This window comes from Lipotes vexillifer, unplaced genomic scaffold (assembly GCF_000442215.2).
Source record: "Lipotes vexillifer unplaced genomic scaffold, Lipotes_vexillifer_v1.1 scaffold537, whole genome shotgun sequence".
Classification (NCBI taxonomy): Eukaryota; Metazoa; Chordata; class Mammalia; order Artiodactyla; family Lipotidae; genus Lipotes; species Lipotes vexillifer.
This window is the reverse complement of record NW_006776635.1, coordinates 816,282-838,976: the sequence shown is the minus strand read 5'-3', so window position 1 is coordinate 838,976 and position 22,695 is coordinate 816,282. Positions and strand designations below refer to the sequence as shown.

The following is a 22,695-nucleotide window of genomic DNA, read 5'->3' as shown; positions in this document are numbered from 1 at the left end:
GTATCTGTGCATTGCCACTGCTATAGGTGGAACGGGTTAAGAAAGAAGATGAAGAACAGATAGGTGTGCCACTGCTGTAATACTACAGCACCCTCCTAACTGATAAGCTCTACTACAGTGACCTAGTGGATCTCTCTCTCCATCTTTTTCCTCCCATCCCTGCTGTTTACAGCTACCATAATGTTCTTCCTTCTAGTATAGGTGATTTCAGTACTCTCTCAGTAAACTTTGATTAATCCCCACTGCCTATGGGATATAGACTAACTAGTTACAAGGTACTGGAAGTCCCTAAACATCTGGTGGGATTTATATATTTTTATGTTTAATCTTCCTATCCCGTCTCCCTTTTCCCATTTGCATTCTTCACAGCACTTGGGCTGTGAACACACCTTCACTTTGTACAAGCAGTCATCCAGGACCTGTGCCTTCGCCTCTTTTGTTCTATCTCCTTGTAAAAAGCCATGTTTTAACCCACCCTAATTCAAGACCTAATGGGTTGTTATTGCTTGATGTGTGTTTAATACTATTTTCTTTGATTGTAAAATAATCAATGTTTAATACAGAAAGCTTGGGGGAAAATTACATGTGCACATTAATTGGGCCCTCTTCTTTGAAACCTTAATAGATCTTGGAATGATTTACCTCCTATGAGTTGTCCCCTTAGCATTTGGGTATGCTATATTTTTGCATTTACTATACAGTACACATTTGTCCATCCTAGCTAAAACTGAACTCCTGGGGGCTGGGTTGTGTCTGACTCATTTATACCTCTCTTAGGTTATCTATTTGAAGGCAGCCAGTGTCTATGCAGTATAACCCTGCATGTGACTTTAGTGGTGAAACCATGGGCTGTTGGAGAATTATATTTCTTTTAGAGGCAGGCCTGCTAGTCTTCTTCATAGTTCCCCAGCAGGCCATTGCTGGTGTCTAGTACCTGCTCTTGGGACATTGGAGGAGTCTCTGTTGGGCTCATTTTGTGCCTCTAGTTCACATGGAGGTGGTAGAATGTCTGCTCTGGACTAAAACCTTTGAAAAAGTCTTTTTAAGTGTTTGATGGTACCTCTATCAAGTTTCTTTTTATTATTCTCTAATATATGAATGCTTATAACAGACTGCATGGCAGTCTCTCTTGAAAGAAGACAAATCCTAGAGGGCTCTAACCATTTCGCTTTGTTTTCTCTAAGTGTTTACTTGTTCACCACAGCTTTATTTTGATGATCTTTGCAAGTATTACATTTTTTTTTTTTTTTTTTTTTGCGGTACGCGGGCCTCTCACTGCTGTGGCCTCTCCCGTTGCGGAGCACAGGCTCCGGACGCGCAGGCTCAGCGGCCATGGCCCAGCCGCTCCGCGGCATGTGGGATCTTCCCGGACCGGGGCACGAACCCGTGTCCCCTGCATCGGCAGGCGGACTCCCAACCACTGCGCCACCAGGGAAGCCCCCCAAGTATTACTTTTGAGAGGGGCAGACTGGCAGTAAGGAGAACTCTGATACATGTCTCATTTTTGTTACCAAAATGTGACTCTGTTGCCTCGACTTGAATTCTTGATAACTTACTGTGGTAGAAATTTCAAGAACGTCACAGAGTGTGATTTAAACTCAAGTCTTGGAAGGTTATATTCAGCTTCTGGAAAAATTTAAAAAAAAATTCTGTTTAAGAGGAAGAGGCAGTGTGATATACGGTGTGTTAGAAAGAATAACCTAGCTTTGTCACACTGTCTTCCTGCTTTTCTTCTGGCATGCCAATTTGTGATAAAAGCTGTTCTTCATGAATATATGCAGTCTACGGTGTTTGTGGGCATTTGATGTATATGTAAAATGTATTGTGACATACTTGGAAGGATGATGACTTGAGGGAATTTTATTATATTGATTGTTACTTATTAATCCATACCTGCAGGAATATGACATCTAATACTAAACATATAATTTCACTATCGGGAAAGAATATGTATCTTGCATACTTTTAAAGAAAAATACAAAAATGAAATATAGTTAGCAGGAAGACAGGTTGATGACGAAAAATAATGTATTTTCTACTTTATGTAGTGGAATTCCAATTTTTTCACTATTTGAATTGTAGAGAACCTTCTGGATTTTGGGGGGTGGGCAGGTGGGCTAGAAATTTTAAAGACATTATTTAGGAGTGATTCACAAGAACCAGATGTCAGTTCTTATAATCGACGTTTTGATTGAGCGGGGAACTGTGTGTTGAGGCAGTGTCTGAACTTGAGCAGTTTATACTGTAAAAAAGTATATATTCTGGTGGCAGGATATGGCGTTTTCCTCAGTTGTTAGAGTCCTGAGTCTGTAATCGTCTGCCTGACAGCTTTTGCCTAATCTTTTGTTCCATAGCAGCTGCTTTTATAACAGAAGTAGCTTGTAGTAGCTATATATAACCTCTGGACAACCTCAGCACTGTAATTTTGAGCCTGTTTTAAAATTTCAGAAAGCCCAAATCCCCATGATTATAGCTATGTTCTTTGAGCCTTTGTAACAAGTCAGCTAGCCAAATTATTAAATAGAATGAAGGCAAATAACTCTCTTAGATATTTTCAGAGCATATTTCAGGTGCACAGACAATTTGGGGCTAGGATATTATGTGAGTAGCGCTTTCTCAATTAGCATTTGGATGAAAATCATTTATAGTAATGTCTAGAGCAGTGTTTCTTCATCTTTTCTGGAGGCATATTGAGAATTTTGGAGGCATATGGACTCTGGTTCCAAAAAAAAAAAAATCAGTATACACAATTATACTACAGTTGTTTTAAATAATTTACTTATTTAATTGGAAATTTATTCTTTCACAGCGAAATAAATTTCCAATGAAATAAGCAAATTATAACCAACAAAGAAAATTCATTAAACCCAATGCAGTCAGTATATTATGCCATAATTTTGCAGAGACAGAATGCTTTAATGATTCTAGATTGCATTAAGTGTAAAACAAATCAAGTTAATAGTTTTTTTCTTTTTTTTGGAAATAAATGTCTTGTTACCATATAAAAAGTCTGATTTCAAGGTAATACTAATTTTAAAAATGTTAAAATCTGTTTCTTAAAATTGAGAGAATATGGTCTAAGCTTTTTTTAACCAGGAACTATGACTCACTTATTTGAAAAAAAAATTAATGGTTATTTCCAAAAAGCAAAAACAAAATCGCAACTGGTCAAACAAGAAGCAAAGCAAATTCTTCCCAAAATAAATTTTAATAAAAAGGCTGCTTTTCTACAAAGTAATGCACATAATTTCTTTTATATATAATTCCTTTGATTTTATTTTGAAAACAATTCCTGAAAACTCTGGTTCTCAAAGGCATGTGGTAGCAGCATAGAAAATTAGAATTCATATAACTTGCTTTGCTGGACACAGGCCTGTGTCAAGACAGGCCTATCAAGAATCCTCTGAGACCCTGAGTTGAAGTCGTGTTAGGAAGTCAAGAATTGTTAACTCTCTGATTCATCTGAGTAGAAGTAACTTGAAAAACAGTTCTCCTGAGATTTTTGCTTGTAGAGAAATTGAGAAGTTGTTGTCCTTCTCTGTATCAGCATTCAGTTATGGCATTAAAAATTTTGTCTAGTATTTCAATTTCTGACTCTGTGGACATGGTGGCTGCTTGTCCAAAACAGCTCTGCTTGTTCTACAGCTTTAAAAACGAAAATATTTGCTCATTCAGCTGACCAGAAGTAATTACTTTTAAATGAGCCGAACTCCCTGATTAAATTCCTCTATGAGATTATCTTGAGGGTTTTCCTTTTCTCTTAAAACAAAACAAAACAAAGAAAAACTTCCCCATGAAATACAGTCAAACATGTCTAGACAGGGCTTCCCTGGTGGCACAGTGGTTGAGAGTCCTCCTGCCGATGCAGGGGACACGGGTTCGTGCCCCGGTCTGGGAAGATCCCACATGCCGCGGAGCGGCTGGGCCATGGCCGCTGAGCCTGCGCGTCCGGAGCCTGTGCTCCGAAACGGGAGAGGCCACAACAGTGAGAGGCCCGCGTACCGCAAAAAAAAAAAAAAAAAAAAAAAAAAAAAACATGTCTAGACATTGTGTGGAAAACTAGTGAAGCCCTGTGTAATCTAAAGGATGGTAATATTTTTCTATTATTTCTTGACACCCCCTTTTGAAAAGCTAGTGGGCAATGTCCACGCTCTGGTGATGTGGACAGTTTACATGGTTGTAGAATAGTTTTTGCCACCATTGTCTGCACATGTAGAGAGCAGTAATCCATACTGACATATGAATCTAATTTCTTCACCCCAGAAAGGAAAACCAGGGGTGTTGCCCAACATTCTATGTGCTCCTTCTGTAAACTGATCAATAGGACATATTTTTCCAGTAAATTATGCTTTACCATTTTTGGAGATATTTCTAACCTTAGAACTTTCCCAAAGGGCTTACAAAATAGAAAATTCTTCTTTGATAGCATCTGTCTGTGCAGTTTTAGCAAGTATTTTGGTCAATAAAGAGAATATAACTACTCCAGGACCTACTCTAAAACTTTAAGAAATAAAATTAAAACTTAGTAATTTTAGTTAAAATAAAAACTAAAACTTCAATAGAACTATAGTGCATTCCTTAGATATTCAGCTTCCCTAAGTCTTCCCCAATCATTAGGACTTCTTTTACTTGACAAGGAGATAAACATTCTTTGTAATCCACTTCAGGACAAGGCTTTTGTACTGGGGCAAGTCTAAGTACTGCTATACTTCTACATATTTCAAATTGAGTCTTGTTAATAAGCAAAATACTACCTTTCCAGAGTGTACCTACCTCCAGAATACACTTCACTCTTCTTGACTTGGTGCTCCTAAATGCAAGTGTTTGCAACACGGGTCCCATTGTATTCAGCAATGAAGAGAAAACCAAAGGAAAGTTTAGGGTCATTGCTTTTACTTATCGTGGCTAATTTCCAATTGAGGCTAGTTTTGACGTGAGGTGGATTCACCATGAAGCTAAATGAAGTTAAACCTCCAGTCTTGCCCTTGCGAACCCCCTTCCAAAGCCCCGTGTCTAAGAAATTCTATAACTTTAGGGCCTATAAACCTAGATCTGTCTTTGCCTTAAAAAATTTATTTAATTAAAAGGTAAAGGATGTTTATAATCATAACGGCCAGAGGACTTTCATTTCTATCAGCAGAAACAATTTTAGATATGATAGCATAATGGTGATGACCTTGTACAGTAGGATGTACACTGTGTCACAGTCCTCTAGTAATTTGACATAAAAAAGAAGTTTCGGGCTTCCCTGGTCACGCAGTGGTTGAGAGTCCGCCTGCCGATGCAGGGGACACGGGTTCGTGTCCCGGTCCGGGAAGATCCCACATGCCGCGGAGCGGCTGGGCCTGTGAGCCATGGCCGCTGAGCCTGTGCGTCCGGAGCCTGTGCTCCGCAATGGGAGAGGCCACAGCAGTGAGAGGCCCATGTACCGCAAAAAAAAAAAAAAAAAAGAAGTTTCAAAGTACCAGGAAAAAACTAATATGTTTGAGTCTGCCTGAATGTTCATCTCCACAGCATTGCATTTACATCAGTATTCCATTTGGTGAAACACTTCACATGTGCTGTAGATGATTTTACCTGCTTAATTATCCGTGTGGAGTTTTTCATAAACAAAATAGAGTCAGTTCCAGGACACCTGTGACCTTTACAATGTTTAAGCCCTCAGGCTCAATGGGCATATAAACTCAGGTTTACATGTCCTAGTTCTGCCCCCTACTAGTGGGGTGTCCTCACATTTCTCATCTCTAAAGTGGGCAGAATTCTAATATTTATCTCTCAGGCTTGTTGTGACAATTAAATCAGAGACTGTGTGTACCACCTGTAGCAAAAAGCAAGCATTCGAACGTTAGGTGGTATTATTTATTGGTAGTAAACTCTTAACTGTAGGATCTTTTCCAGATGTTTGCCAAGAAGCCTAAATTAGCCTCTGGCAATAGCAGTTAGAAATCATTCCAGGCATGGCTAGTATTTTCTCCCTGGAGGAATAGTTAAGAAAATAACTTCGAGAATAACGCAGAAATTTTTAGACCTGTCCAGAGAGAGGGAAAAGGCTTTTTCCTTGTTGCTCCAGAGACAGAATTAGTAATAATGAAGGCAGTTTCCAAGGCAGTAAGTTTACATTCTGTGTACGGAATAATTCTCCCTCACAGCTCCTTAGTACAGAATTGACTTCCTTGCAAGCTCACAGAATTATTCCTACAAAAGCTTGATATCACATCAGGTAGGAGGTATTAGAACACTCCCTCTTCATTAGTTAATAATGCTGTATGAATCTAGGTTTTATCACCTATGTAAAACTTTAACTTCACAGTTGATGATTAAGTTATCCAAGTTCTTGTTATATTATTGTAAGTTGAGTTTAGCTGTGCCGATTGAAAGGTCAGTTTTCACATTGCACTGTGTCCCTATACAGGCTTCCAATGATCTTATAGTCTTTGAGTGTAAACATTCGCCTTTGTTAATTCCATTTAAAGTGACAGAAACCAATTAAGAAAATATTAGATAAATATGTTCATCTGTTGCAGTTTTGGTACCCTGCAAATATAATTCCATACTACTAAGTAGGCTCCTAAATCAAAATATGAAAACTAGTTAATACGTTCTTTGATACTACTAGCTCTGAGGCTAAGAATTTTTTTTTTTCATTATTTTTGAACATGGCTGTCAAATTATCTGAGGCTGCGGTGCTATCTCCACCCTATTTTTAACAACGGATTTGGGTATGTAAATTACAACTTCCTTTTTCCTCCCTAGGTCATCCAGTTAGTCCCATTTGAAGGGAATGAATGAAATGAATGTTTCAACTGTCTTGATGTTGTTAATTACTTTGTGAGACATTTCATAACAGGAAAGTCTTTGGCATGCAGTGAGTGGCTTGGAATATTAACATCTTCAAGGACATTAGGTGCTCAGTGTTTGTTTAAAGTGGTTGCAGAAGAGAGTAAAATAATACCTTTTTTTTTTGTTTTTTTCATAAAATGTATCTCTATGAGGAAGGGTATGAAGGACAGACAGCAAATTCTTGGTAGCGTTTTAGGTTTGAAACAGGAATTTCAAGAAATGCTTTAATGCTTTCAAGAAAGCATTAAAAAAATAAATTTATATATTTTATTTATTTTTGGCTGCATTGGGTTTTCGTCACTGTGCATAGGCTTTCTCTAGTTGCAGTGAGCGGGGGCTGCTCTTCGTTGCGGTACACAGGCGTCTCATTGCAGTGGCTTCTCTTGTTGCGATGCGCGGGCTCTAGGTGCGCGGGCTTCAGTAGTTGTGGCTTGCGGGCTCAGTAGTTGTGGCTCGCGGGCTCTAGAGCGCAGGCTCAGTAGTTGTAGCGCACAGACTTAGTTGTACCGCGGCATGTGGGATTCTTCCGGACCAGGGTTTGAACTCGTGTCCCCTGCATTGGCAGGTGGACTCTTAACCACTGCGCCACCAGGGAAGCCCCTCACGAAAGCATTTTGGTAGTACGGTTTGCATCCGTGATGGTCATAAGAAAATTCTGAAAGTGGTTTTTCATCTATTGCATACTTGAGCCTATATTTGAAGCTAAGTACGCCAGGAAGCCTGCCAGCTGTCTCCCTGTGACAGGCAACATTCTTAGACCAGTAACAACTGGGCTTATTAGGAGGAAAGGAGGAGGAGTCCAGAGGATTTCCATGTACCTGAAAGTTAAATTAGCAGGATTCAAATTTTATGTACCAAGATATGTAAATCAATTTGTGCCACATTTTATTTTATGCCTCACAAAAATTAAAAAGCTTGGCTACTATGAACCCAAATATTACTTTGAGCTAGTAAAGTAGTTTCATTTTGATTGACACATTGTGATTTATTTGTTATTAAACAAATGGAGAGACTATAGTCAGGCAAAGATATAACTTAATCATCATTTTGGTTAAGACTGGACAAAAGCTCCCTGTATCATAAATTGTCTCATGAGAGCTGGCAGTGCTCATGGCTGTCAACAGGCATGTGTGACACTGACTGAGGATATAGCAAAGGAAGAAGGAAAAATAGAAAAATAAAGAAGATAAAAAGGAAGTCCAGGGAAGTAAGGGAAAGGATAGTGTGGGATGGAGAGAAAAACAGAGAGTAAAGAGTTTTTAAAAGCTAGAGTGTATGGCCTACCAGTAATTGTAGAAGGTAGTGATTCTTGGTTTTGTTTTGTTTTGTTTAAATCTCAGAGCAGCTATGTAAAAAAGAAGGGTGAATGTGGGAACATTAATCATTTTTCCACATAAAGACATTAAAAAGAAATCATACACTCCAGTCAACTTACCTTTTGCCTCTCTTTCTGTGCTTTTCATCTTGCCTGAACTGGTAAACATCGCATCATAGCATCATACTGGTATGTCCGTGGGAATCACTTGTCTAATATTACCAATTTAACTAAAAAAAAATTACTGTACTTTCTAAGGACACATTAAATTCATTCAGTTCTTTACCAGTTAGCATTCACTGAACACCTACTATGTGGAAGGTAAGTTAGATGTGGAAGGCCCAGAAAGGAATGACAGGGGGACCAGAGGGAATGGTGTCTGGCAGAAGAGATGGAGAGACTTGTGTGGGTAAGGGAGCAAGAATGTTCAGTACTGTACACAAAGGTTTGGAACTGGTTCTGTTAGCAATGGGGAACCAGTGGAAGTTTTATGGGGAGACATCAGTAGGGCTGTGCTTGGGTGTGCTAATAATGTGCCATATAATTTAGGGGAGGAGGCAAGAAAATGAGTTAAAGGGTTGTTGTAAGATTGGAGTTAAGATCGAATTACAGGGTACAGAGAGGATTTAGGTAGTGGGGACAGAAAGGAGACAATGTGTAGAGCCCAGTGGAGGTATTAGATGATAGCAAAGGTTGACCAACTAATTGTGGAGTGGGGAGGGAGGAAGCTGTAATAAACTCTCTTTTAAGAAGACTTGTAAATGGGAGTTCACAGCAGATACCAAAGAGGATTTAAAAAAAATACTTTTTGGATACCTTAAGAGTGTGTAAGTATGAATAAAGTATTTATTTCTCATGATCATTTTAAATAATAAAAAAGTACAAACAGTATGTTTATGGAATGATGATGGTGAAAACTTATTTATGAGGAAGTTTAGATACAAATACTGATAGACCGTAAAAACCAACAACAAAAACCACTTCCATTCAGGCTACTAGGTATATAGAGGAATGTAGAATTTTTTAGAGGAGAAAGGACGGAAACATCTCTTATATTTTTCATAATTTTTGCGCTTGTTTCCTTATCTGCAGGACAAAGAACAGGATGGTGGTTAAAAAGAATGGAATTTAGCCTAGAATTCTGGGCAAATCTAGCTTCTGGCACAGAACAATTGTGTTATCTTAGACAAGGTACTTAATCTGCCCCTCAGCCTCACTTTCCTGCAGATGAGAATGATACCCGTGTTATAACGTGTGTTTGTGTGTGAGAGAAACAGATGGAGAGGGGAGGGGGAGAGGAGGAAGACAGAGAGAGAGAGAATTCAACTGAATTGAATGAGATAATACATGTAAAACACCTGTCAGAGAGAGCCTGGCATATAGTAAGTGCTCAACAAATAATAGTAAGTACTTTTTTTTTTTTTTTTTTTTTTTAATTCTCAGCAGTGCCATTTAACAGTTTTGGTAGATGGGTCTCTTTTTGGTACTGAAGGGTATTTTGTTAAAACAAAAGGTAAACTTGGCATTTGCTATGTGAAAGAAGATGGTATTCTAGGTACACATCTTTTTTATGAAGACATTTTAAACTCAACACAACAGGTAGCCTTTCTCTATTTTTTAAAAAAATATTTATTTATTTAGGCTGTGCCGGGTCTTCCTTGCAGAGCGCGGGCTTAGTTGTGGTATGGGGGATCTTAGTTCCCTGACCAGGGATTAAAGCTGGGCCCCTGGCCTTGGGAGCTCGGAGTCCTAACCACTGAACCACCAGGGAAGTCCCCAGGAAGCCTTTCTTGTCACCTGTATGGCACAATTTTGCTGGGCAGGTTGATTGGGTTTTGCTGTGGTTAATTTTAACGCTGACCTTGAAGGGACTAAGAAGAGCCCTTACTCCCGTTACGTGAAGTAGCAGAAATTACCAGATGGAAACAGGAATTAAGGGAAAAAAAGGCTCTGCAGTAATTCATTGTTTCCTAACCAAGACGGCTTGTGCTTACAACGTTGAGAGGCGGCTACAACGTGGCTGTTTAATCAGATCAGAATAACTCGGGGGTGGGAGCAACTAGTACCCCCGCCACCCCCCACCCCTTAACTGCAGCCTTTCGGACTGGGGTTGTCCCCGGGCTTTGGCCACGCTCTGAGTCACCGGTCTCCCCCTTGGAGAGTCGGCGGGCCCCCGCCGGAGAGGCCCCGCCCCTCCCTTGTGAATCGCTGGCCTTGGTGGGAGGAGCCGGCCGATGCTAATGAGCCGAGTTGCCGGGAGAGCCAGGAACTTCTTTCCCCTCCGCTGTGTCAGGATCGCAGAAATTATGCCCCTTCTCTCACCATGAGCTGGCTCTCCAGTTCCCAGGGAGTTGTGCTCACTGCCTACCACCCCAGCGGCAAGGACCAGGCCCTGGGGGGGAACCATGGCAAGGGTGGGGAGGAAGCCACCACGAGGTAAGCCCGGGCACCTGAAAGCTAGAGAACAAAACAAAGCCCTCTTACCTGCTCCGGGGAAAAAAGTGACAGGGAAGTTAGTGTGGGGAGAAAGGAACCAAAAGCCACAGGTCGCGCTAACCTCGTGCAGCAGCAGAAATCTTTGGCTGGGGTTTTCTGTACTTTGTACCTCACCTAATCCTGAAACCGCCTCTATGATGACTGGTGAAGACGGATAGGAAGGAACTGGGGCGATGGCTGTCAGGCTCCTTGCTCAGCAGGTGCATTTGCAAATGCTGAAAGATCAAATAACTATATTTGAAACACTTCCTGTGAGATGGAATTCTTGAATGGGCTCAGGGCCCAGCCACTGGAACTGCTGCTTGGGAACGGCGCCAGCAAGCAGGAGGGCTGTTCGCTGTATTCTACAATCTGCTGTTGTTACAGTGTGATTCTTTCCCCCCTTCTTCTGGCTGAAAGCAAACTTCTTAGGCAGAAAGCCTAAGACACTGGCCTGGGGCAGTAGGTTTCACATTCTTTGGCGTATGTAGATTGTTTGTTGGTGGGGGAGCTTTCAAAAAGGTTTTGTCAGGAAGTGGTACTCTGCTGCTAGAGTGACCTGTGGTTAATGCTAAATCACTTTATAGGCAGACAGGGCGAATGTTCTATAGACCACTGAGGCGCAAAGAGTACCGTCTGTCTGTGTACTTTGTTCTGTTTTTCCAAGCCTTTTTTTTTCCTTAATGACCTTCTCACTAGCTGAACATTTTTACCTTCTGTCTTAGATAGAAATTGTAAATATTGCCCTAGAAGCTTGTAAACAGCAAATGCTAACCTAATAGGGTAGGATACTAAATTAGTTATCAGTAAGCACATTTCCTCCTTGATGTTTAATGTGATAATAAAACTTTCTTTGTTCTTTTGTGACTTATGCTTATGCCTTAAGCTGGAATAATGCCTTCTTTCATTTGTTTTAAAATCCCCAGATGTGGAGGAGGGGAATAAAAATCAAAGGAATGGCTGTAATACCCTGCGCTAGATTCCCGGGCTGACCAGAATTTTTTCTCACATTGCAACCACCATATGTATTCCATTGACTTAATTCATTTCCAAAGATAAAAGGGATTTGCTGCTTGTGCTTTGGATGGGTTATCATTTTATTTTGTGTGAGAGGTCATAAAGTGTTTTCATCCATTTTTCTGTAGCACACTAACAAGATAGTAACCTTTGAGCAGTAAGCAGACTGCAACGCCAACCCCTTACTGTCTGTAACTTGGACTCCACTTGACGGTCAAAATGGCCAGAATTATGCAGACTTAGCACATTCTCCAGAGACTTTACTCTGGGATGGCCTGAGGATCTGAGCTGAATTTTGGGTCTTGATTGTGAGAGTGAAAAGAACCTTAGGGACTTTGAGTCCTGACCTCTCATTTTTACCTTGAAGCCTCAAACCTCAGGGGTTAGGCTGCTGCAAGGTCTGTTGTTGTAGGGCTTTGCCTGGGGCTGCATATTGAGATATGGAGCCTTTATCCATGTTTGCGGTTTTGCAGCCTGTTGTGGGTGGCCTGTACTTGAGTGGATTGAGAGAACAAAAGAGAGGAACAGCTCATTCTCAGCCTTGGCCAGAGCAGGATCATTCTCAACCTAGGTTAACGCTCGAGAGGGTGTAGGGTGGGCAGTTGCTCATACAGTGAGTGCACTCCATGGAGTGGTAGCGCCAGACCTGTTCCCAAGTGCCTCCCCCACTGGCTGCCATATTGCTTGCCCATACTGGCCCCAAATTCCTACCACTGAATTAGAGTCCTAGGCTGGAGAAGATGGGAGCCTTGGTTTGAGGGCTGGAGGTGGGAAGGAGAGAAAAGGGACAGTCCTTATTGGCTTTTACCCTTAAGCACGGAAATCATTTATCAGATGAGCTTAGTGTTTCTTTGGGAGGCAAAGAAACCTTTAGCCTGGAGAGGTTGAGATATTGCTATTGGGGCGGGAGGGGGGTGGTGGTGGGAGGAGGGATTTGAGGGTGGGATGGGATCAGGAGCCATCCTTTAAAGATGGTGGTGAGGGGGCGGGGCACAGGGCTTCAGCTCTGGCCCGAGGTTGTCAGCTTGTACTTGAAGCATTGGCAAGCTGCCCTGAGGTGCAAGTTTGGTGGTTGATGCCTATTTTAAAAAGCTCTTCAAAAGTCAAAACCAAACCAAAACAAACAAACTGTGAAAAAGAGACAAAAGTTAGACTCTTGTGTTCCCATCCACCTCTTTAGCAGTTGTTGAAGGGAGCACAGAAGTCTAATTTGGCTTATTGCAAGACTTGGTCTCCTAAATAATATGCACTTTGATGAACTACTTAATCAAATGTTTAGTTCAATAAGATGAACTCATGTATATGCTATTTGAAAAGTATAAAGGATTATGTATATGATTTAGGATATTTATAGAAAGCATTTGAGTTTTAGCCCTATGTTACCAGGTCCTTTTTTTTTTTTTTATTGTTGTTTTGGTCTTTGGGGAAGCTGCGATAGTAGGGAATTAATATTTTTGTAAGTTATCTGTTAGTCTAAAATTCCCTCCATTCCATTCCATTATCCCTCCTTATCAGGACACATTCGTTGGATACCTGATTAAGGAATTCTTCCTACTCATGGTTAGACCCTCTCAAATATTTACAGAATTCTGTTTTCAATTTTTTTTGTTATATTTCTTCTTGAAAACATTAGGATTTGAAGAAATATGCTAACATTAGTTGTTCTGACTGACTTGTGCATAGTCAAATATTTCCAGAGGAAACCACTTTTTATGAGTAGCTATATTTATAAGACTTTATTTACTTGTTAATTTTCAAGTAGGTTTCTTAATGTTTACTTTTGCAAAGCAGTTTTTCAAAGAATACTGCATTTTGTCTATTCTTACTGTTTTCCCTCGACTTCCCCGTCATTTTAAGAAAAACTATTCTGTTTGCTTCCTATCAGTTTTTGCTAATATTTGATAAATATTAATGTCAAATGGTATTTTTCTTATTAAACCTTTGAACTCTAGTTTCGTCTGAGATACTTTTATGTCTTCTATGAGTAAATGTATAGCATTCATCATGTAAGATCTTGTTTTGTTGACCCCATTTGCCATTGGTGTTGGGCAAGCAGAACCAAGAGGCTTGGTTTATGTCATGATGACATAAATCCTGAAAATCTGGGCTCGGGGGGCCAGCCTGCGTGGGTTTTACATCCCGATTGATTCTCCCACTCATTCTCAGTGTGGCCTTGGAAGGGTTATTTAAATCTCTACCTATAAATTGAACTCCCTATTAGTGCTCACTTCACTGAGAGGATTAAGTGCAATGATCCATGTAAAGCCCATAGAACAGTGCCTGGTTTATGGCTAGCTGCTGCTTGCTTTCACACTAGATACAGAAAAGGAAAGAACTTATCGAGCTTTGTGGCATATCACATGTTCTTCCTCATTTCAGAAGCATTTTCACAAATATCATTTTGTCACATGTTAAGAAACATGGGCATGATCCTTATGCTTAACTAAAAATGGCATAACTGAAAATTAACCATTATGTAAAAGTTCAGGCCTGGAAGAGGGCTGCCATCTTCTCATGTCTTTCTTTTACGTGAATTTACAGCATTTAAAAAAACCTATGTACTGTATCATGAATAGAGTTCTTTCCTTCTGAATTTGTGTGTTATCTGAAATTTTATATATTTTTGGTGAAGGAAGGATGACGAAGAGTTGTTATATTGCAATTATGTCATAAGCGAACGACTGTTTCTTTTTATTTTTCCTAGCCTTATCATTGAAGGCGTGATTCCTCATTCTAATTTTGCAGGAGTTACTGACCAAATACATTTTAACCTGTCCATATGGATAATTGTTTTCTAGATCAATCTAGTCCTCCATGTGCTGGCATAAGAGTACTTTCTAAAAACTGATTTTCTTTACTGTGTCGTTTAGAAGCCCTATTCATAATTTTCTCTTGAATTGTTAAAAGACACACCCAGTATTCTAACTGGGCAGGTCTTACCTTTATTTAGAGTTATGTGATATTTGCCTTTTAACCGCCCTCACCTGTGAGGCATGTGAGTTTTGTGGGCCTGTTTAAAGTTATCTTCATGGGACTTATATTAGGTGTATGCCTTTCAAGTATAAGGATTTATAAATCTCAAGAACCCCACCTTCTTAAAAACAAAAAAAACCCCAAAAAACCTGCTGAAAACTTTCCTGGTCTTCCACGGTGCACTTACTTCTTTCATCATCCGCCTTTGTTTTTCTTTTCTAACGGGGGCTAGTGCTTATTTCAAGGTTTATGATTGCTGTTTTGGTGTTTTAAGTTCTTAGTACTTGTCTTGTTTTTGAGAGTGTTGCAGCATGACGAACTCACAAAAATTGATGCGTTTAACAATGCACATGATGGCTTCTGGATTGCCTTGTAATTAGGCCTGAAGAGTTTTTAATAATTGGTCCACCAAAATGAATTATTTTTTTCTCTTGTTTTAAAATTCCTCATTATCTGTACACCTGAGTATCACCAGGTGTACACCGGGTTAGAAAAAGGACCCAGCATCCTAGAGGCCAAGGCCACACTTGTGTCAAGTGGAAGTTCCCTGTGCTCTGTGGTCATGGATCTGTGAGGTCTCACTCCCTTTGGTGGCCTTTGCTCTCCTACATCTTCTTGATTTGAATGCTGCCCAAAGGTCCTGAGAAGCCTCTCTACTTGTCACCCTTGTGGTGTCCCTGTGAGAGAGCTTGGAACAGCAGAAACTTGAGGCCTCCAGGCTGTTGCTTGGGTGGTGATGGGGTAGAGGATGGGAGTGGGCGGAGTTAGCAGCATGGTCTCCAAGCTTGGTTTGGGGAAGAAGGTGTGCTAGGCCGGCTGTGATGCGCGTCCTTTCCTGAACTCTCTCCTTTAGGTGATGACTGTCCTGACCTAAACCTTTCACTTTATACAAATACTCCGAGATGAGATGAAATGGTTTGTCGTCAAAGTTTTAGTCAGTATTGATCTTTAATGACTTTGTTTTACTTTTGATAAGAGGAGACAGAAAATAAGAAGTTTTCTTATTTGAGGAGAGTGGGGATAAGTGAAGGTGTTGGGGGTGGATTAGGGCAGAGGGAGCAGAAGGGATGACGTCTGGATAATTCTGAAGACACATTCTTTTGACTTCTGTGTTTGTTGCTGTGAGCTGGCCAAGTTTATCCCTTTTTTTGCAGGAAGTAAACAGAAACCATGGAGATCTGTGTGGCCAGTTACTACATCTGGAGTCTTTTCTCTACTCAAGCCCACTAAGTGTCTGAATTTTTGTGTTGGAAAAAATTGTGAAACGTCATCCCTTGACACATGCTCTTTCGGTAGTTGCTTTTGCAAAGAACACTTGTGTCTTTAGGGAAAATGAGGTTTATTGCAGGCATCTGGGTCATAAGGAAAAGACCATATCCCCTGTCTTCTTCCCTCAGGACTGGTCACGTGGCATGTTGCTCTCTTTTTGGGACTCTGTTCTTTTCTGTCCACTGGCTTTATAATCTCCTCATTTCGAGCTTGAGCTTGGCTCTCAATGGATATACCCCACCCTCGTCGCCCTCTATCATCTTACATCTCATAGCAAACGGACGGACTAATTTCAAATTTTTGAAAGGGGATCAGGTTTACCCAGTTAATTTTTTTGAACTGTCCCAGGAAGCGTATGATTTGACCATTTGGGGTCTTTTTAGAGAAGCAGATTCTGTAGACGGGGCAATTTCTCTCCAAAGGCAATGTGGCATCTTTGCTAAGCTGTTCAGAACTTATTTGATTCCTCGTCTGTGAAATGAGTGTAATAATGCTCGGCTTCACAAGGTTCACTTTAAAGATCAAATGTGTAGCTTTTGAAAGTATTCAAAAAAATGTGAACATCAGGAATATTATTACTAAATCCTTTTCAATACAATATCTTATCTTTTCCCTGGACATTTTGCTGAACCAGAATTGTCATATCGAACTTTTGGGTTTAATTTGCACTTTCCTTTTATGCTGCGCATTAAAATGTAAGTTCCTTGAGGATGGAGATCTTGCCTTATTTTGTCTCTTTACCTGGGTTTAGCAAAGTGCTTGACCTACTCTAGGCAGGTAATAAAAGTTTGAATGAATGAGTGTGAGAGGGAGTAGGGTGCAGTGATTACACCTACTTTGTGTAATCACTTTGGAACTGGACTGTCTGGGTCAGAGTCCTGGTTCTGTCATTTAATAGCTGTGTGATCTTGGGCAAGTTATTTAATGTCATAGAGCCTCAGTTTTTTTCTTTTCCTTCTGCAAACTGGGCATAGTAATACCTAACTCAAGAGTTATTATGAGGATTGAATGAGTTAGTATATGTAACGTACTTAAAAGAGTGCTTGACATAAAGCACTGTGATTGTCTGTGATGATGCAGGGCAGTCAAAGACCTGTGGGTGAATTAATTTGGAAATACTGTTAGAAAGCATTTTTGAAATTCATTTGTAAGTGGTTTGGGAAAAGAATGCTTGCTTTAATACATATGCAGTATAACTTCTTAATTTGAAAAATAATATTTGTGGAATAAGTTTAAGATATTTATAAAAATATCTCAGATTATATTAATGTTAATAACTACTAAGAATACCAAAACAGTATCTTAAAAAGGGCTTAAAGGTGTTGAACCCCTGTTAGGCACAGGTGACTGTTTTAAACAGCTTTGTGTAGTTTGGGTGGATATAAATTTCTAAATCATTTGTTACTCTTAATAAGATGGAAAATTATCTTGTTTAGAGCAAGGAAAAGTTATTTTCTCATGTTCCTCAAAGACCGAATTGACTTTAGATTATTTGAATACTTGTAGGTAAAAGTACTAGTATATCACCATACATAAAGTTTTTGAAGACAGGATAATTTTTACGCTTTTTCTCCCTTAAAATATATTTGTGTAGTTTCTGAACAACTCTCTGTCTTTTTTTTTTTTGCCCACGCCCTGCGGCTTTTGGGATCTTAGTTCCCTGACCAGGAATTGAAACTGGTTGGGAAACTGCCCCCTGCAGTGGAAGCGTGGAGTCCTAACCACTGGACAACCAGGGAAGTCCCTGAACATCTCTTGATCTTATAACCTAAAAGTGATGTTTCACGGAGCAGAGCTGAGCTGAGGGTGTGATATCCATGGTCCAGATCACCACCCAGTTCCCTCTGAGCCCCATCCCCTTTCTCATTTAGTACGCACATTTAAAGGCTATACTGTTGGTTTTTCTCTTCATCTTTATTATACATAATACATTAACTTTAAATGCCTACTGTGCACTGGGCCTAGGCTAGGAAACTCTGTCCCCTTAGCCAGTTCTTCTCAAATCCCTCTCATACCTGCCTTTCAAGTTGTTATTAGCTCGGTAGCTCCTGCTTACGAATGGCTCACAGGATCAGGCTGTTTTGCTTCCACCTCTAAGAGACTGGGGACTTTTGTGGTGGGAGTGGGAGTAACTGTAGGAAAGAAAGAGATAGTGAACTGGAGGGAGGAGGGAGATGTATGCCAGTGAGTAATGCAGAAGCCATTTTCCATAGGGGGAAAAACAGCATACATGGTAGTCAAATCCCAGAGAGCTGTAAATTCTCCAGTCGTGCCTGTTTTCTGGATTCACAGAGTTCTTTTCACCTGCTGGAAAACTCAAAGCACCATATATTTGTGGCATTGTTGCTATGGGAGAATGTGTCCTGAGTTCCCAACAACAGGTTTTGAAATACATTTTTCAAACCTAAATAAAATTTTCAGTTAACTTGGGGGTGACTGTTCTCTGTTGCCTCTTAGCATCTTTGTGAATTGAGACGTGACAGTGATGCTTTTTTCTGCTGCCTTTAGTTTCGTCTTACTCTAGTACAGTGTCCTTCTCAAGGTACATGGGAGCCCTGCACATGCTGATACGATATGTCTTTCCACAGCCCCTTAACATGTGCCCGTCTTCCATTAGGGGGTATGCACTTGTCTAAGTTTGTCATTTATTTGGAAGATTTAGGAACATGGAAATTGATATATGTTCTTGTGACACTAGTTGAATCAGATTAGAACTGTAAAATGTAATTAACTTAATAAACTGGGAAATGCTTTAACATCATGCTGCTGTGAAACTGAAGCTGTGTAGAAAAATATTGGAATTCACACTAAGAAGAATTTTTGAAGTTTGGGTGGGTTGGCTGTAGAGATCTGGTTTATCTCTGAGTACTAACGTCTGTCAGATATCATCTATATTGAGAAAAAGTAAGAATTATTTATTGTTGATGAGCAGCATAAAATTGAAATCCTACCTAGAACGAGATTTGGGTAATTCAGAAAGGCATTAAAATATGTAAATGTAGAATGTCTTAAAATTTAAATTATTTAAAAGAATCCTAACGTGTATTTTAATAAACAACCGTGAAGATTTTTGCTGGATGTATATGATAAGCCTAGAATAAAATAAATGTAAGAATTCCTGCCCTGAAGGAGCTTGCATTATAATACAGATGGATTCTGAAACAGTGTTTTCAGTATCATATTTAGGAAGCCATGGCATGGTTCCCTCTTTTGAGGTATAAAACTTTAAAATAATTTGTTATTGAATAATTAAGATTTGGTTTGAGTAAGAAAAGGTGAGCTGGCAACTGAAAGTTGAAAGGAACTTTGGCTATTTATAGGTGGTCTAGAAACATGTAACTCGATCAGCTTATTCTATAATTAATGTTTTGACTAGAGTTACTAAGTGTGTGTCTTTTCATTTCTCTCTGGTCCAAATAATACTGTCAAAGCTATGGCCCGTCATCTTGATAGAAGTTATTTAGATCAAGGTAGAAGTAAATTTGTATGATGTCTTTATTTATTTTTAAGTAAATCATTGTTATTTTAAAAATTTATTATTGAAAATGGGGATATATATGCTTCAGTATATCCAGGCTAAAATTCTTTTGATTTATGGCATTTTTGAATCATTCTGGATTATAGTATAACTATATGATGTCATCAGGTAATTGTATAAGTGTATTAAGCCCTTGCTCCCATTTTTTAGAGAAAGGTTTCTATACTTAAGGACCAATAGGGGCCTAGCAGGTTATATAATAAGTGAAGTGGATGATTGGAAAGTGTAGGCCTCAGAAGAATGTGGGTTTTGTTAGAAAATGTTAGCTAGAATTTAAAAAATCCTGAGTAAGCCCCCCAAAATCCTGTCTGCAGGTTCGATCTGGCCCAGGTGCCACCATTTGTGACCCCTATCCTGAAGGTCAAGGTGACTGCTTCAGTCGGCTGTTGCTGTGTAACATACCACCCAAAACTTAGTGACTTAAAATAACAATTTTCTCTCTTGATTCTGGAGGATCACAATCAAGTTCTTTCTTGGGGTCCGTCAAGCAAGATGGGCTGAGGCAAGGGGATCATCAGAGGCTTCTTCATGCACAGGTTTGACACCTGGGCTGGTGGGTCATCTTTCTCCTTGTGCGGCTTCGCGACATGACTAGCTCGGGCTTCCTCATAGCATGGCAGAATCAGAGTAGTCAGACCTCCTACATTCTTGCTGGCTTACCCCAGAGTGAGCATTCTAAGAAATCTAGGTGGAACCTTCCAGGTTTCTTGGGGCTTGGCCTCAGAAGTTACTCAGTGCCACTTGGCCATATTCTGTTTGCCAATTAATCATATCCCGTCTCAAATTCAAGAGCATGGAGGAATAGGCTTCACCTCTCAGTGAGGGAATGGCTTACACAGCTTGGTAAAGAGGTCATCTTTGGCAATAAGCTACTCAGTTATCATTCCAGTCTCTCTGTATCTGGCCCTACCTGCCTTTTCTGGTCTTATTGCCAACTCCTCTTAGACAGAAACCTCTCTTCCCTGGAGCTTGACTTTAAAATTCTCCACTAGTACGTGTACACATCCTATGTGCGTTTATCCTTCTGCCTTGCTTTATTAGGCAAGTTTATATTGTAGAAATTTTTCTATTTACTAAGAACATAAATGTCTCAAGGGTGAGCCTGATTTTTTTTTTAATCCTAAGCACTAGATGGATTCAATACCCTGTATATAATAGGAATTCAACTATATTTGTGCATTGATGGATATTTTATATTTTGGAATGGTTGGGTTTTATGTTTGCAGGACAGTTTAGTATAGAGTCTTTTTTTCTTTCCACCAGAAACAAACAAAAAGAAACTTGATTCTCAAAAACGTTTTTCACAAAAGTGCTAAATTTGAATTTGATTTTAGGCACAAGTGAATTTGAATTTGGAAAGAATAGAGTCCTGAGAAATGAGATCTTCCTTGTATAGAACATGTTCCCTCTATTTGATAGCAGCAGAGTTGCCAAAGGCCCTTGTTTGTTTACATCCAATGATATCTACTCTAAGGGACTATTGGACACAGATGTAGTATTTTGGAGTACGTAATATTTTTGAGATCACATAGTACATACGGAAAACATCCCAGAGGCTATATAAAAATTAATTGCCAGTATTTGAGTTGCTTGCTTTTTCTACTCCCAGAACATAGTTAAATTTAGCAGTCGTCCAATAATTCTTATCATTGTGCCTTAGCATACCTAAATAGCATCACTGTAGGGTATCCTTTCTTTCTTGTTTAGAGACATTGCTTTACTATACCAATTACTTAAATGGATTTGTCTCTTGCCACACTTCCTTCAAAGCAAAGAGGAAAATAAGTGGCTAGGACAACCTCTGAACTCTGGGTGGAGGCGGGGGGAGTGTTTTTCCCTTAAAGGAGGGAAATTTTTTAAAAATAGTACTTGAAGATTAGAATATGTATCTATTTCTTTAAAAATACTTTGTATCTCCAGCTTAGAGCTGCCACTGTTTTTGTGAGAACCTGCTGCATAAATTTTAGTTATTTGTCTATAGCAATGATGGTCATGTTTTATTTGTCAGATCACTTAATTCTTAAGATTTTAAGGTCATTTAAGAAACACATTTACACCAATTTTCCTGTCCCTATACTATTGATCGGAAATCATATCATCTCCATTTTGCAGGTAAAGGAGAGAGACTAATCCCTTTTGAGCTTAGCTTGAAGCTTGAAGCTTGAAAGCCAAAGCCAGGCTATGTGTCTTTAAAATGAAAGGCTTGTTCTAATAGCACATTTCAGGAGAGACTAATACTTTGTTAATCTGCTTAAAGCAAAATTTCTATAATAAATAAGTCAAAGGAATAGAGCTCTGTTTCCCAAATTGTGTGTGAAATATTGTTACTAGGTGTTCTGTTGAAAAGGAGTTTCGTGGTCTAATATTTTAGTGTAAATAAAGTTTACTGCAAGACGCCTTGTAGCATATAATATTTTAGCTAGTATTTATGAATTGCTAAAAAAAAACTGGTAGCAAGAAGCATATTTTAAATATTCTAAAGTTATTTGACCTAGGAGCCTTTTTTTTTTTTAATAACACTTGTTACCAGTGTTCCAGGGAACACAATTTGTGAAATCCCAAAATATTGCTGTTTCTTTATGAGTGGAAAAATGTTCAAAAATTGTATACTTTGGAGTTAGGGACATATTTTGGGCTTTTTCTGTTGTGTTGGCAGTAGTGGTAGTAATAGGTTTTTAAAAATTACTATTCTTCTGTGGCCACTATCTGTTTTATTGATACAAGCATACCTTTAAAAATCTCCCCTTGGTGAACATATTTCCACAGTAAGAATGTTTATTGCTTTTTAATACCCAAGCTTTATAGAATATACATCTTTTAATACAACATTTTTTAACTTACGTTTTTATAGGGAAAATTTATACGTATGCCTCCAAACCCAATAACGAAATTTTAAACACAAATGTGGGGGAAATAGCTCGAGTTACATTTTTAGTATAATGGGGACATCTTGAAAAACATACCCAGTGTCAGTCAAGAGGATATATGCCATGTCACTGCTTGGAAACAACGCTTAATCTTACTAATGGTTTGATCTTCAGTAAACAGCACTTAAACATTTTACATTCAACATGATAGTTTGTTAATTGTGTATTGGAGTATTGCTGTGTGTTTTGTTTTGGAAAACGGGTTGAGGGTCTGGGGTAGATGTGTTATATGTTATTTTTTCTACTTGAAAGAAGAGGACAACATCAGTGTTTTTTTCAGGGAAGGATTGCTGCCACTAAATTAGAGAGGCTATCTTAACTTATTTAACAACCCAAGCAGG

At 39.3% G+C, this 22,695-nt stretch overlaps 1 protein-coding gene across 1 annotated transcript in view; it reads left to right on the top strand.

The window, feature by feature from the left end:
* The first annotated feature begins 10,478 nt into the window (after positions 1–10,478).
* The window catches only part of ARHGAP18 (Rho GTPase activating protein 18), a 131,887-nt gene continuing 119,670 nt past the window's right edge, over positions 10,479–22,695 (top strand). The window contains exon 1 of the mRNA XM_007450525.1: positions 10,479–10,591. Within this exon, the coding sequence (XP_007450587.1) occupies positions 10,479–10,591 (113 nt within the window). The remainder of the gene's footprint in view (positions 10,592–22,695) is intronic.